Source organism: Lasioglossum baleicum, chromosome 3 (genome assembly GCF_051020765.1).
Source record: "Lasioglossum baleicum chromosome 3, iyLasBale1, whole genome shotgun sequence".
Taxonomy (NCBI): domain Eukaryota; kingdom Metazoa; phylum Arthropoda; class Insecta; order Hymenoptera; family Halictidae; genus Lasioglossum; species Lasioglossum baleicum.
This window is the reverse complement of record NC_134931.1, coordinates 14137121-14151079: the sequence shown is the minus strand read 5'-3', so window position 1 is coordinate 14151079 and position 13959 is coordinate 14137121. Positions and strand designations below refer to the sequence as shown.

Below are 13959 nucleotides of genomic sequence, written 5' to 3'. Positions count from 1 at the left end.
GATCTATATTAGTTAATACAATAGAATATAATATAGTCTAGTATACATATATAGTATAGTGTAGCGTTTAAGACGGCGTTAGATATTGAATTTAAGCGAAGTAATTTATCAATTGACTTGACTTCTAAAAACTTTCAACGGATGGAGTATCAGGGGATTCGTTTTATTTAGTTATTTTCTAGCTTTTAAGTTGAATACACGATCTCATCGATGTTTGGTCACGGGAGGCTGGGGTAATTTCGAGAAATAATTTCATTGCGAGCATGTCGTACCGCCGGTACAAAATGTAGAGTTAATTTCATAGAATAACAGCTAATAACAGCTTCCTCTTTACGACAAACGGATAAGAAATTTCTGTATGTCGTCGGGTGAGGAAAAAGGTGGGAAGGGGGAATATGGAGGGAGTATAGTATTTGCTTATCGAGTCTCTTGGTGTCCAATTATGATCTTCGACAAAGTTGTACATTTTACATACGTGTACGTACTTACATAGAGTATTATGTACCACGGAGTCGCGATATATGTATAGAAAGGGAGAGAAACAATGAAAACTGCGCAAGAGTGACCGTATAGAAAATTTATTGACTTATTCTTTCTCTTAATAATAAAAATGTATAAAAATATTTTGCTCGTACATATAGAAAGTTTAGATACAAGAATAAGAAAAAAGAGAGGAAACTGTCACATTCGAAAGTTTCAATTGAGATTGTATTCTTTGATAATGTTTGCGGCTATAACAAGTCTTTGTATTTCGGATGTACCTTCGTAAATCTCGGTGATACGCGCGTCTCTATAATGACGTTCGGCCGACATGTCGGTCACGTATCCCATACCTCCTAATATTTGTATACACTGGTGACTACAGAAGGTAGATGTCTCGGATGCCGATAACTTTGCCATAGCAGCTTCCTGCCAAACAAAACACGTTATTGAAAAATTATATTCGTTCGTACAAAAATTACAGTGTTTACCGTACTTCTATGTATATATTATACTATATATATGCATACCTTTGAATACGGTTTACCATTGTCTTTCAGTACAGCTGCGCGCCACGTTAATAATCTTGAACTTTCTAGTTTTAGTGCCATATCTGCGATTTTTTGTTGAATCGCTTGTAGCTTAATTATAGATTTACCAAATGCTAGACGTTTCGCTGCGTACTCGACAGCACAGTCAAGAGACGCTTGAGCTATGCCTAAAGCTTGAGCAGCGATGCCTATTCTACCAGCATCTAAAAGTAATATAGTTGTTACGTTTCCGGATGTTCTACTCAGTTGTGTAGATGCGTATTTATTTCATACCCAATGTCATCATCGCGATTTTAAAACCCATTCCTGTTTCTCCCAATAAATTCTCTGCCGGTACATTGCAGTCTTCGAATATCAATGAACATGTACTGCTGCCTCGTATCCCAAGTTTGTCTTCTTTTTTGCCAACGGAAAGACCATCCGAATGCTTATCGACTATGAAAGCGCTTATTCCTTTCTGCTTTTTCTGTTTGTCAGTTGCAGCAAATAAAATGATCGCATCCGACTCGTAACCGTTCGTTATCCATGATTTCGTACCATTCATCGTATAGCTAACTCCATTCCATTTGCCACTGGTAGAAGCAGCACCGGCGTCGCTACCATTACCAGGTTCGCTGAGAGCAAAACATCCAATTTTTGAGGCAGTTACGAATGGCGTAATGTATTTCTCTTTTTGACGGTCGTTTCCAAACTTCTCTATAGGCCCCAAATAAAGAGAATTATGAACACTCATTATAACACCTGTACTGGCGCATCCTCTAGATATTTCTTCCAATGCAATTGCATAAGACAGATAATCCAATCCGGTTCCACCTAATCTTTCAGAAATCGCTATACTCATTAAACCCAGTTCTCCCATTTTCTTGATCTGCTCTTTTGGGAAAATATGCTTCCTGTCGATTTCTGCTGCTATCGGTTTCAACTCCCCTTCCGCAAAATCCCTGGGATAAAATTTGTTACATCAAATAATTATAGAGCGCATTATCTGTTATTACAGTATACAGAGTAATTATTAGAAGTTGTAAATAATGTATGTCTAGAGATAAATACTTGCATGTATGGTGCAGCATCTGCTGTGTCTCTGATAGCATCGACAGGGCAGCAATATTTCGAGTAACAGTGTGCATCACCGCAGACATGTTTTGAGTGGCTTGTCAACAAGAAGAAGCAGCAATATCATCTTATTATTCTTTAATAAATACATGTATACGTATCACGTATTATACGTGGTACCGAAACTTACCGAGTAAATTGATTTTATACATTTTCTTCAGTGTACTTGTACAAAACGATAAAATAAAACTGCCTGTGGACGTTGGACTTTCGGCACTTTAGCTTTATTTAGAGGACGTTGATCTCAGAAGGACACCATTGTTGAGCCAGTGGCTGTAATTATTGTAACATAAATATAATATATGTGTATCGGTAAGTACAAGATATGTCGTGTGAAACTCGCAGCGAAAGAAGCAACATTTATGTGCAAATGTAAACAACGCGTAAATAATAAATATAAATACGCATCAATATAGAGGACGCGTTCTATTTATATGCCGACATTGCCGACAAACGAAACAAAACACCGACAGTCAGTGTGGTCCAAACCAAACGTTAGCGTTGTTTAATTCTTTTCTTTTTTCTTTTACATACAAATGTACATACTATATCATAAGAATAATTAGTTTACGTCGTTTCTCTTTGGGCATACTTTTACAGTACACATATAATTTACAACGATATTTCAAAGGATTAGTACAAGGTTTTACACAGTTTTACACCGATAGTAATTCTCTATTTACTCAAAACTTTTATTTTTGCGGAAAATTGTGTCGATACATTTTGAATTCTCCCGCGTAATTTTCGGTAGCAACAGTGACAAATGGACCCAATACTGGCCAATACTGACAATCAATATACTGTACTATACTTTGCATCAGAAAGCGTGCGCGTGCACGCGCGCATGCGCGGATACTACAGACAAAGACAACATTGTTTCTGTTCGATAATATCTGATAATATCTGCGATCTGCGTAGCGTAAGCGTAACGTAGGCAACTGCAAGAATAAAATAACAGCTTCTGAAAATCAAGCGTGGAATTTGAATTCTCCTTGGCCAGAGGATAACGTTTGAATAGTTTCTAGGAAGAAAATGTCGAACAGCAAGTGTGTTAAACAACCGCGTAAAAATTACGCGAAAGAACAGCAAGAGATGACCCATTCGGAGAAATTGCGGCTAATAGACGATGAGTTGAATTCTTTTTACAAGTAATTCGATTGTTTATTTATCTGTCGATATCGTTACTTATCGTCGTTCTCCTTATGTTTTTAGCTTATTTTTTTTCTGTATCGTTGTACTAATTTGCAGGTTCGCTCTGAAAAATGGCCCTGTCTTTAGTCGATGTTTCGTTACCATAATTTTATTAGAAGTTTGGTATTGTAGCAAGGTATTTTATTCTATGTTTTATACGATGCTTTTTCATATTTTTTGCCGAGTTATATATCGATTTACGGTACAAATTAATTTCTGGTGTGTTAAGTTAATTAACAAACGTCAAACGCAATTTAAAGACAAAGAGATTCATTGATATTACAAGACAATTTCGTTCGACAATTCATAGGTATTGTCAGCAAGCTGGCTTTACAGAGGAAGAAATGGATATTATTTGTCAACCATTGGTGGCTGCGATGCGACGTTCCTGGTTGCAACTGGTTTTCCGTGGTATGCTTGTCCTAATAGTTCTCGGCACTCTAGCTTGCCTGGCGGCGCAATTGGATTTCGTTGGAACTCATTTTACGGCGATCAGCCGATTGTTGCTAATAAAAATTCTTCCAATTTGGAATTGGCAACCTTTATATTACGAAAACTGTATGATCAACAATCCCTTCTACAACGATCATGCCATCACGGAGGATGACTGCGTGGTAAGAGGATTAATCTTAAGCTTTATTTACTCGCATCTTGATTTGCTCACATGGGATCTTGTAGAACCCCAATATAATAATGTTGCAATTCAAATAAAACAACTATTTTAGAAGAGTTGCTATACCATTGTTTAAAATATTGTTTACATTATTGAATAAGTTTGTTATGTCATCAATTACTAAACATTTAAGTGCTGCATGAGTTAATATATATAAATTAAAAAAATTATAGAGAATAGAAATATTCTAGGTTGAACAAATGTTTAATTTTCAAGTTGAAATTGCTCCTAGTGCAAAGGGTTAATTATTTATTTACATTAGTTAGGTCTCCGTTAACATGTTTTAACGGGGAGTTTGACAGGAATTATGCACTTATGAAGACATCGAAATTACCAAGACCCCATGCGAGTAACTAAAGGTTAATATTGATCGTAACAGGTTGAAAGCAAAGCCACAAGTAGCAAAGACACTCGATAAAGAAGGTTTCCATTGAGAAATATTGAAAATAACAAAATTTTCAGACCTGCGAAGCACTGGAAACTATAGACCGGTTGTCGGACGTGAGATATCGCAATCTCGTGGATAACTACTTGAGTCGCGATGCCCCAGCAATTATCACGGATGCAATGGACTCTTGGACTGTGATGAACACGGATTATTTCTGGTTCGACAATATTACTCATGTAGGTAGACGATTGATGTACGTATTAAATCAAGCACATCGAATAGATTAAACAATAAGATTACGTTATGTGCTGCGAACAGCTTTACTTGGAGAACGAACGATTGATGGAAACGGTGCCTTGCGCTTTGACTTCAAATTTGAGAACCGGTTCGTCCGATTTGGCAGCGTTCTTACGTCGAGTCCATTCTCCGGAAGTGGCCAAGTGGTTTGTCCACTGGCAAAACTGCGACATCAATGCTGTAAAGGTGCTAAGAAAATATTACCAACGGCCGTACTTCCTCTCGAGTACAGTCTCGCCAGCGCATTTCAATTGGGTCTTGATGTCTTCGGATTATAATAGTCCGAGTTACAAGAAGGTCGAGTTGGATTCTGGACTGATCGCCCTTGCACAATTACGAGGAGCTACGCAGCTTCGTTTGACGCCTATAAATCCTTGCAACAGTTCATGTCCCGAACTGATAGCGGACTTGCATCAAGGTGAAATGTGTAAGTCTCTTTTATTTGGAAGAGTAGAATTGAAAATTTTTGGAATGTACATACGGTAATACGTATATACCGTATGTATATTCCTAAAGGGAGTCTCAACAAGAGTGGAATACTTAAATTCCAAATAAAATACAGTTTTTTGTATTTACTGTCGAAATTCTAAGTATAGGGTAAATGCCCTCCTCGGCTTTGCTGGTACATTTTCAATCACATTTGGGCATAATTGTGGCTGGATCTCAGGGATACAGCATCTTATCTCCTTCAAGGCTTAGGTGGTCGTGAGCTTGTTCGCATAAACTTTTAACTTCAAAAAACTCCGGAGAAAGAAATCCAAAGGCGTTAAGGGAGTAGACTCGTTTCCAAGATTGCAAATTTTTTAGTAGTCGAAAGCGCTAGATTTTCACCATCTTTGTTGTGTGTAATAGCGATCCATTATTAATAATGGCAGACTGTCTACCATCGAACTGTGATAGTGGTTTGACTCTCAAAGCACAGTAGCAGAAATGGCGAAAAATTTAAATTTTCCGCTCTTGTTGGGACACCCTTTATATGCATATTCCTCGTTTTCGTCCCGTCTCCGACGGAGCAGAAATTTGAGAAGCGGCGCTATTGATTTTCAGTGGTTTTCACCAATTTGATGTGGACATTGGAATACGCGCCGATGAGAGGACTGGACAACATCGCTATCTTGACCGAAACCGTATGGGAGGAGGATACGTAGATCGGCTTTTTCGTTACCATGTACTGTACGTCTCGTGTTAGTCTTCGATACTTGAACTTTGCGCGCGTCCTGCTCGAACGTACACATATACCTTGATTCTATCGCAACGCCATAGTAGACGTCAAATAAAGTATTATCATCAAATCTGATCGAATTTTATCGAACAAATTAATCGAAAAATTCCACTGTTTTATCCGAACCTTGTCACTCGAATTACCGGATAACTTCTGCAGGAGAAACAGGAACATGTAAGCAAAGAAAAGGGAAACGATTCGAAAAATTGAAAGCGACGTCGTCGCACACACTATTCTAACTGTAATAGTATCAGTAGTAGTAGTATTAGTAGTAGTAGATCGGTGACCAAGAAAGATTGTAACAATCGTTCGATGAAAAAGGACTCGACGAGGATGCCAAAAGTAACAACAAACAAGATTCGTTTTTTATTAATTAATTGTTTATAATAACATTGTGTTTTTCTTGATTTTTCTCTCTCGTAGCAGTTTCTTCCCGTTATGTCAGTTGGGCTAACAAGGAATAGATTGTTGTTATGCACCGATTCATAGAAAAACAAAGCGCAAGATTACTCAATGACGAGACAAACGTAGCTGGCGACTTGGCATGCTTAATCGATGCGAGAATTCGATATATTAAAAGTCGTACGTGTGTATATAATCGTTTTCATTTTGTTTTGCGCTACGTTCTGTTCATACAATCTTAGGGTATCGATACAAGAGAAAGAATGACAATAAGTGGCGCCTAACTAACAACAGTGTTCGAACATGTTCCTCAGATTCCCTACACGCTCTTGACACGCGATTACTCCCTTCTTTTCGTTTCTATCGCTTTCGTTTTCTCGTTTTTATTTATTTTTTTTTTCGTTTTCTCTTTCTCTGTTTTTCGGTACCCCTCGTATTTCCATGCATTTGCATTGGCACCAATACATAACATACATATGTATCTGTCATGGGTGTTCTCGTCGTTTTCACCGTTCTCAGTCATTCACTCTTGGATTCGTATCGCTTCGAAACAGTCGAGGCTAATCTTAACGCGCAAGATTAACGGTTGTCCCTATAATTTAACAATCAAGATATCATCGACGCGCGTGTGGCTTGGTTGGTTGGTTGTTCATCCACTTTCTAATCCGAGAACGGAAAGGACAGTGTTTACCTGAAGAAAAGCTCGACGTTTGTTCGTTCGCGAGTACGGTTTTTACGACAATCTTTTGTAACGTTCTTTTTCTTATCTTTTGTATCAACGTTCGATCGGGAACGATTCGACTGAGATCGGGCTGAAACTCGATAACGCGAACAGATTCATCAACGGATCGATAGACGACGCGTTTCTAAGCTTACCTTGCATCGGTTGTTACGATATCAAAAAGATTTTTACAGGAATCCGTTCAACGACTAACTTTATAACAATGAGAATGTACAAGTGAAGTATCGGACCGAGATAACGATCGATACCGAATTCCATGTGTTTTCCATCTGCCAGTTATATTTTCTTTTTCTGTTTTCGAGCAGCCACGTTTCGTTCGACTCGCGTTTCGTGTTCACCTTTTTGTTGTTTACAGTCTGTAGAAGACTCGAGAGAGTTCCCGTCTTCTTTCATTCGTTGCGACAATGAGCGTTAAAACCGCGTTTACCTTCTCCCAAAGTCTCAAGACCGATTTGGTTCGAGCAAATTCACCCGAAAAGAGGATACGGACGATGCTTGCCGATTAGGAACCCGCCCGAAAATCGATATCTCCTTCGCGTTGCTCGTTCTTCGTTGGTTCAAATTGCTCGCGTTCTCTTTTTATTCTAATCTCGAGTTTTGCTCTCCGATTAAAGTGCTCGCTGCGGCCATCGTTCGAGCGTACGCGTCTATTAGTATAATAATTCTATATCTCGATACGACAATCTCGTCGTGCGAAAGGCCAAAACCGTTTTGCGAGTCGTGAATCGTGAACCGTGAATCGTGGATTCGCGAGTCATGAAACGCATTACCATCCCCGTGCGTTAAGTTTCCGAGCATGAAAACTCGTCACGGCCGAGATAGAGAGAGGAAAACAAAATGCAAACTTCGTCGAAAAATATGAGAAATCCGAGGCTAACGAGCGGCGAAGCAGTGTAATCGACTCGTATTCGCTGGCATTCGAACCAAGATTTACTTCGACAAGTTTATACAGTAATCGTTTCCGACTTTCTACGGCTAACGAACAATTTCTATGTCCGTCCCGTCGCGTCGCGTCACGTCGAATCGATCCTCGGTATTTTAGCTATACATTTTTGTATACACGTATCAATGGTACGCGTCAGTCTTTTTTTCCTTTCCTCTTTCCCATTTTCATGATCGTTTCATATATTTTCGCTAAATAGAGTCTAGAGTATCGTCCGAAAGAAGTAACTTACACGTTAGATATGTTCGCGACAAGGAATCGTAAATCGTAGATGGTAAATGGTAAATGGTAAATCGTAAGCGATACCGAAATCAAAGGCGAGTTTACGTATATACTAATGTATCTACTATAATCGTGACAGCTCGAATTCGAGTCCAATTCGTTCGCTCCGATAGAAAAAGTTTGCGTTCGATAGAAAAGGTTCTCCAACGCGGAGGAAAGGAAGGTTTCCAGCTAGAAAAACACTAGGAATCTCCTATCGAACGACATTTCCGTTTAATCGCGACACTCTCGAGAAAACATTGCTAAAGGATCGCGAGTATATCGTACAGCGGGATATGTTAACGATATCACGAGCAGGTGACGTTGTCGAACTTCGTCACCGGTGCCGCGTGTATCCAGTCCTCGTCGTTTATCGTTCGACAAAGGCCGGACCCATTCCCGTTTACCAAATCATCCAAATCGGGAAAATCAAGAAAAACAGAGGAAATGGGTCATCCGAACGCGAAGGGTCATCACGGCTTCCGATAGCGCGATAACCCCAACTATGCGACACGTAATTGCGTAATTACGTAATTAGTAAACACTCTAAATGTTCGGCCAATAGGAAAATAATTGATTTGATTTTCGTTGATGTTGCTCGCGAAAATTCTCGCATATGTAGCCAACCAAAATGTATAGATTATTTGAAACCTTTTGTACTTAACATAATTCTAGAAATTATCATTTTAAGACTACAAATGAAGCGAGCAGAGAATGAACATTCAGAGAAATTTTGTAATACGTTTAGAGGAGTAATATGTGGTGTAATATGTTTACAGAAATGCAGTAAATGGGTACCCGGTTGGCTACATTTCAAAGAATCCAAGACAGGCAGCGTGATCGTTCCGTTCTTGACGAAGGCGAGAGGAGACCGACAATATAATATATATTATTATTAGACTGCGGATGTTTATCTAATTTCCAAATTTTGTAGACAAATTTTAAGAAAGGGGGGCCAAATAAAATCCTATTTTCGTTGGTAATAGCATTTGTAGATTCAAAATAAATAAAAATTATTTTTTGAAAATTTTTATATACCATAAATGCATAAATATCCGCAGTCTATTATAATACAGGGTATTCGACTACAGATGGAAGAACATTTAAGGGCTGGTTCTCCGTGATAGTATAGGATGATAATGAAGAATAAAAGAATTGCGATTTCGGTTTAGTCTTTCAGTTATTTATAATTAAAAATCCGCCTACAATGCGGCAATCCGGCCAGCAGAGGCGTACGCGTACCAAGTCCAATTTATTTGCGTGCATCAAACACGAATTAATTGTGCGTGATCCCGGTATGCGTATTGCATACGTGTTTTTTGTGAATACTTGCACTTGTGAGGACTTCATTCGACATTTATGAACATTTATGAACATAATTCCATAGGTTGTTAAAAGTGCCCTTGCGATTTTAACGATTTTTGCAATATCCTCCAAATATTAATTTGTCAATCTTTAAAACATTTTCACCACGCTGGGCTCCCAAATGAAAACCAAGGTAAACATGTATCTGTAACTTGACACGTGACTGTTGCACGCCTCTATGACGTACGCAACGTACATCTCTGTTGGTCGGGTTGCCGTATTTTAGGCGGACATTCAGTTGTTGATAACTAAGAGACGAAGCCGAGATCCCAATTTTTTATTCTTCATTTTCGTCTTGTATCGTCATGGAGAACCACGCCTTTAAATTTTGTCCTACCTGTAGTCAAATACCCTATATAATATATATCATATATTATAATTGGACTGCGGATCTTTATGTAATTATGGCTTTCGAAAATTTTCAAAAAATGCTAGGACATAAAATACAACAGAATTTAGTATAATTTTAATCTATTTCAGATCTATATATAAAACGGCTACTTCCACGGAAAAGAAGATTCTATTTTATTCCACTTTAAAATTCGTCTACAAAAATTGCAAATTGCATAAACATCCGCGGTCTAATTATAATTGTACAAATCTCCGGGAATACTGACGAGGTCAAGTAAAATCGGATTTCGTCGACCTGTCTAGGTGGTTCGGTCTTTCCGAGCAGAGGAAGCAATCCCATTCCCGAGACGGAATCGCGATGTTACGTCGCACCGTAGCGACGGAAATCCAAGAACGGGTCGAATGTTTATGCGAATTTCGAATCGCATAAGTAATCGGATGGCAAACGAACGGCAACTAGGCGGGAGGCAATTGTCGATACACGAGTATAGTTATTGATAGTGACGAACAACGATTTCAACGAGCCCGGTTACCACTCTTTTTAAATTCGATTAGCTGCTTCCGCCGCCGACGTATCTACGTATAACGCGTCAGAATACATGTCTGCCGGTGACGATGACGATTAAACAAAAATCATCGAAGATAAAGATGTTGCTTTTTTTCTCAAAATACACGTGCGACGATGAACGTAACAACATTTTGCGATAATTCGATATAATGTGTATATACACGTATATACAACATATACATATACATACGTATCTGTTTATACGCAGAAACACACATGTATAGGTATAGGTATGCATTTCTGTCTGTAATACATGTATATACTTGCATGTACTCGTATATTATTTATATTTGCATTTGTATGTGTACCTGGATTTCATTATATGTATACATAGGTTACCGTAACGCGCGTATGTTTTATGTTCCAGATTGGGTATCACCTAACTAAAACGACGTCGTGAATCTTCAGGATTTTTTCCTCAATGTGTCTCTGATATTTGACGCGCTCGAGTTCGACGATCATCGTGGGATCGTGGTTCACTAATACTGTCCTGCTTCGCCCGAATCTCATCTACTTTTGTTTTCTTCCGATTTCTATGGATAATAAACGCAAAAGCGTTCGAGTCTTGTTTGCACGAAGAAACGTTCGCAACATTATCAGATCAAGAGATGGAGTTTCCGAATCTCGATCGTCCCTGATGTCGTTTCGAAGAGAATTTCGTCGACAATATCGTAAAATCAATTCAAGTCCGCGATCGTCCGAAAACTGAAATCATCGTTCTAAATGAGACCGTTAGAACGATCGTGCGCGCGTTCAACAACGAGGCTGTTCGATCATCGGTATCTTCTCCGCGAATAGCGTAATGAACGCGATCAAGCGCTACTACGAGGAATCGGTTTGGTTTCTCGCTAATGGGTAAACCGCGCGTCGCTATTCGATTACTCGTATCCCTGAGCAGACATTTACAATTAGAGATATTCTATGATAACATACTCTTTCGGAATAAGATACGTAACATCTGCCAGCGAACCAAAAAATGTCACTTTGAACGGTATCACCGTGGCTGGAAAGGAGATGGCTGGGTTTTTGGTTGCCGCGCACGATGGAGAACTCGCGCGAGAAAGGGTGTTTGATCAGCGAAGAAGAAAAACGGAGTACGCGCCCGCGTTGCAGCCGACGACCCTGTTTCGAACGCGATCCCGTTTACGATAAATACTAGAGATCGCGATTTTGAACGTGTACTGAGGTACGCGTGTACACGTGGCACGTGGACCGTGTAGTAGGAAATTAAGGATCCGCGAGGACAGATCCGTATTCACTGACCGTCAACCCTTTGCACTCTGAATTATTTTTCAATTTTGTTGTCAACAATTCCCTACTGTTTTAAGTGTTTTATTTGAAATGTACTTCAAAGGATAATTCCTTAACTGCTATCTATTTTAAACAATTTTGTTTATTAATTGCTTTCAAACTTTGTCGTAATTCATAGTTGTTTTAACTAAAGAATAAGACAATCAAACAAATAAAGGAAGAACCAAACACATATAAAAACCCGTTCTATTTACATTTTTCTTTCTCTAATGTCGAGTCACACTCGACAAAGGAGTGCAAACGGTTAATTTCTTACCACACCGATATTATTTCGGTTCTATAACTGTTATTTTTCGGTTCTGGATTTCGGTTCCGGTTTCAGTTATGATTCGGTTTTGTCCGGGGGTTGAAACGGCTCTGAAAATAACTGTTTGAAACGGTTATACATCGGTCCTGATCGAAACAGTTCTGAAGAACCGAAATGATGTTACAGCTGTTACGAAAATATCGGCTACGGTTGCGTTTATGTTTTTCTATCGAAGTCTCTTCGACTCTCCCAAACGAAAAACATGAACGCATCGGTCGCCGGCCTCGAGCTTTTTCTTTGCACGTTTCACGTGCCGCGTGTACCCGCGAAACAGAAATGCACGGGTGTTAATCATTCCACGGACCTCAATCCAGATTCATTTGGGATCTCTAATAAATACATAGCCGCGGAAGATCGAGAGGGTGAAAAACACCGTTCTCAGATTTCGCGATCTCTGCTCCCTAATTGGTGGTCGCCGGTCGCGTAGCCATAGCGTCGAATCGGATTAAATTCTGATAATAATTTCTTGCAAAGGACATGATTAAAAAATACTAGAGAACAAGATTGTTGACTCGCAGCCTGGAAGGAGATTGGCTTCGTAACTCGAAATAGAAACGACTCGGGGAAGGTGTAAACTTGACTCCGTTCGCTTCTACGAGTAAAACAGTTTTCGATCGAAGAAACGATGAACCGAAACGATCGGTAGCGTGGTAGGGTCAAGAGCATCGATGCCATTAGCAACAGCAGCAGCAGCAGCAGCAGTGGCAGCACACGTGTTTGTATCGCATCGGATCACGCCGTATCGCGTCCCAGCTTATCTTCCGTTATTGTATCGCATCGTATTGTATCGTATAGTATCGTCTTTCGTCGTGTCTTTGTCGTGTCACGTTGTATCGTATCGTAGCGTATCGTAGCGTACCGTATCGTATCGTTCAGAGTGATTCGCGAAGACCTGATCGGACGAGACGCACTTCGTAGGTTCCTGCCTGCGCGTCTCGCTCGCCCTGCGCGCAATCGATTCTCCGTAATACTGACTCGTTGGAGGATTAGGAGACGACTGGTTCGAGTTCGGTTCCGGTTCCGTGTCCGGTTTCGGTTTCGGTTCCGAATTCGGTTCCGGATCCGGCTCCGGATCCTATCGAAAGCGGTAGGAGAAACGATGGATAGGAAAGGAAGCGGAGCCAGCGAACACGAGCAGGGTAATGGCTCATTTGCCGAGGCCAAACTTCATAAAAATCAGTTCCTTCCCTTTCGAGAGGATATCGCCGCCAGCGCTCGCTCCGGTGATCTCCGTGAATTTCTGCATCAGATTCGGCCCTGTGCTTGGCTGCTGCTGTTGTTGTTGTTGCTGTTGTTGTTGCGGTTGTTGGCCTTGAACGGGGTTCTGTTGCGTCTTGGACTGAATGGTCGGCAACACGGTCGGTATTCCTCTCATCGGTTTGCTCGTACTCTGACCGCCTTGCATCGTCGAACTCTGGTTCTGTTGTTGTGGTTGCTGTTGTTGTTGTTGCTGCTGTTGTTGTTGATGTTGCTGCTGTTGTGACTGCGGCTGTTGGAACTGTTGTCCTTGCTGTCCGAATCCCGTGCCCTGCTGCTGGTATCCCTGACTCTGCGGATGTTGCTGATGATGCTGGTGAGGGTGTTGATGTTGCTGCTGTTGATAGCTCTGATTCTGTTGATTCGGTTGTTGTTGTTGCTGCTGATACGGTTGGTTCTGCTGTTGTTGATAGTCCTGTTGCTGTTGCATGTGCTGACCAGGACCCTGCATTCCTCCCGGTGCGTTGCTACCACGATTGATCGCGCCTCCCCTCCCCTTCCCCTATAAAATAAAGAGCATCCTTCTTAACGGATTAC

The 13959-nt window shown here is 40.3% G+C and overlaps 3 protein-coding genes across 29 annotated transcripts in view; 1 reads left to right on the top strand and 2 right to left on the bottom strand.

Moving 5' to 3' along the window:
* Positions 1-562: 562 nt before the first annotated feature.
* Arc42 (Activator-recruited cofactor subunit 42) lies at positions 563-4614 on the bottom strand. 5 transcript variants are annotated; one of them, XM_076447409.1, is made up of 6 exons: positions 4473-4614; positions 2275-2417; positions 2082-2181; positions 1305-1972; positions 1011-1234; positions 563-909 (listed from the first exon to the last, which is right to left on the bottom strand). In XM_076447409.1, the coding sequence occupies exons 2-6, from the start codon at positions 2294-2296 to the stop codon at positions 697-699; spliced, it is 1227 nt and encodes a 408-aa protein (XP_076303524.1). In that variant the 5' UTR covers positions 2297-2417; positions 4473-4614; the 3' UTR covers positions 563-696. The 5 variants fall into 5 exon arrangements, with proteins under 5 accessions (XP_076303524.1, XP_076303525.1, XP_076303528.1 ...); XM_076447410.1 differs by lacking the exon at positions 4473-4614 and adding an exon at positions 3699-3844; XM_076447413.1 differs by lacking the exon at positions 4473-4614 and adding an exon at positions 2691-2709.
* LOC143221826 (uncharacterized) lies at positions 2988-10906 on the top strand. 5 transcript variants are annotated; one of them, XM_076447417.1, is made up of 6 exons: positions 2988-3292; positions 3646-3949; positions 4471-4632; positions 4715-5120; positions 5741-5866; positions 9043-10906. In XM_076447417.1, exons 1-5 carry the CDS (start codon positions 3177-3179, stop codon positions 5839-5841), a joined length of 1089 nt encoding a protein of 362 aa, XP_076303532.1. In that variant the 5' UTR covers positions 2988-3176; the 3' UTR covers positions 5842-5866; positions 9043-10906. The 5 variants fall into 5 exon arrangements, with proteins under 5 accessions (XP_076303532.1, XP_076303531.1, XP_076303534.1 ...); XM_076447419.1 differs by lacking the exon at positions 9043-10906 and adding an exon at positions 3393-3471 and having other exon boundaries at positions 2990-3292; positions 5741-5990; XM_076447416.1 differs by lacking the exon at positions 9043-10906 and having other exon boundaries at positions 2989-3292; positions 5741-5990.
* Positions 6259-13959, bottom strand: part of Rbp (RIMS binding protein) — a 30025-nt gene continuing 22324 nt past the window's right edge. For 18 of the 19 annotated variants that reach the window (XM_076447342.1, XM_076447331.1, XM_076447343.1 and 15 more), the window contains one exon: positions 6259-13924. In XM_076447342.1, the coding sequence (XP_076303457.1) occupies positions 13313-13924 (612 nt within the window). In that variant the 3' untranslated portion in view covers positions 6259-13312. The remainder of the gene's footprint in view (positions 13925-13959) is intronic. The other variant, XM_076447346.1, reaches the window with a different exon arrangement.

Excerpts from the sequence above, each read along its gene's own strand:
- LOC143221826 (XM_076447417.1), top strand. The coding sequence starts at position 3,177 with ATGTCGAACAGCAAGTGTGTTAAACAACCGCGTAAAAATTACGCGAAA. Across the intron at positions 3,293-3,645 it reads GAGTTGAATTCTTTTTACAA|GTATTGTCAGCAAGCTGGCT; the intron begins GTAATTCGATTG and ends GACAATTCATAG. Across the intron at positions 4,633-4,714 it reads GGTTCGACAATATTACTCAT|CTTTACTTGGAGAACGAACG; the intron begins GTAGGTAGACGA and ends TGCTGCGAACAG.
- Arc42 (XM_076447409.1), bottom strand. The coding sequence starts at position 2,296 with ATGTATAAAATCAATTTACTCG. Across the intron at positions 1,973-2,081 it reads ATGCTGCACCATACATGCAA|GGATTTTGCGGAAGGGGAGT; the intron begins GTATTTATCTCT and ends ATTTTATCCCAG. Across the intron at positions 1,235-1,304 it reads AATCGCGATGATGACATTGG|ATGCTGGTAGAATAGGCATC; the intron begins GTATGAAATAAA and ends TATTACTTTTAG.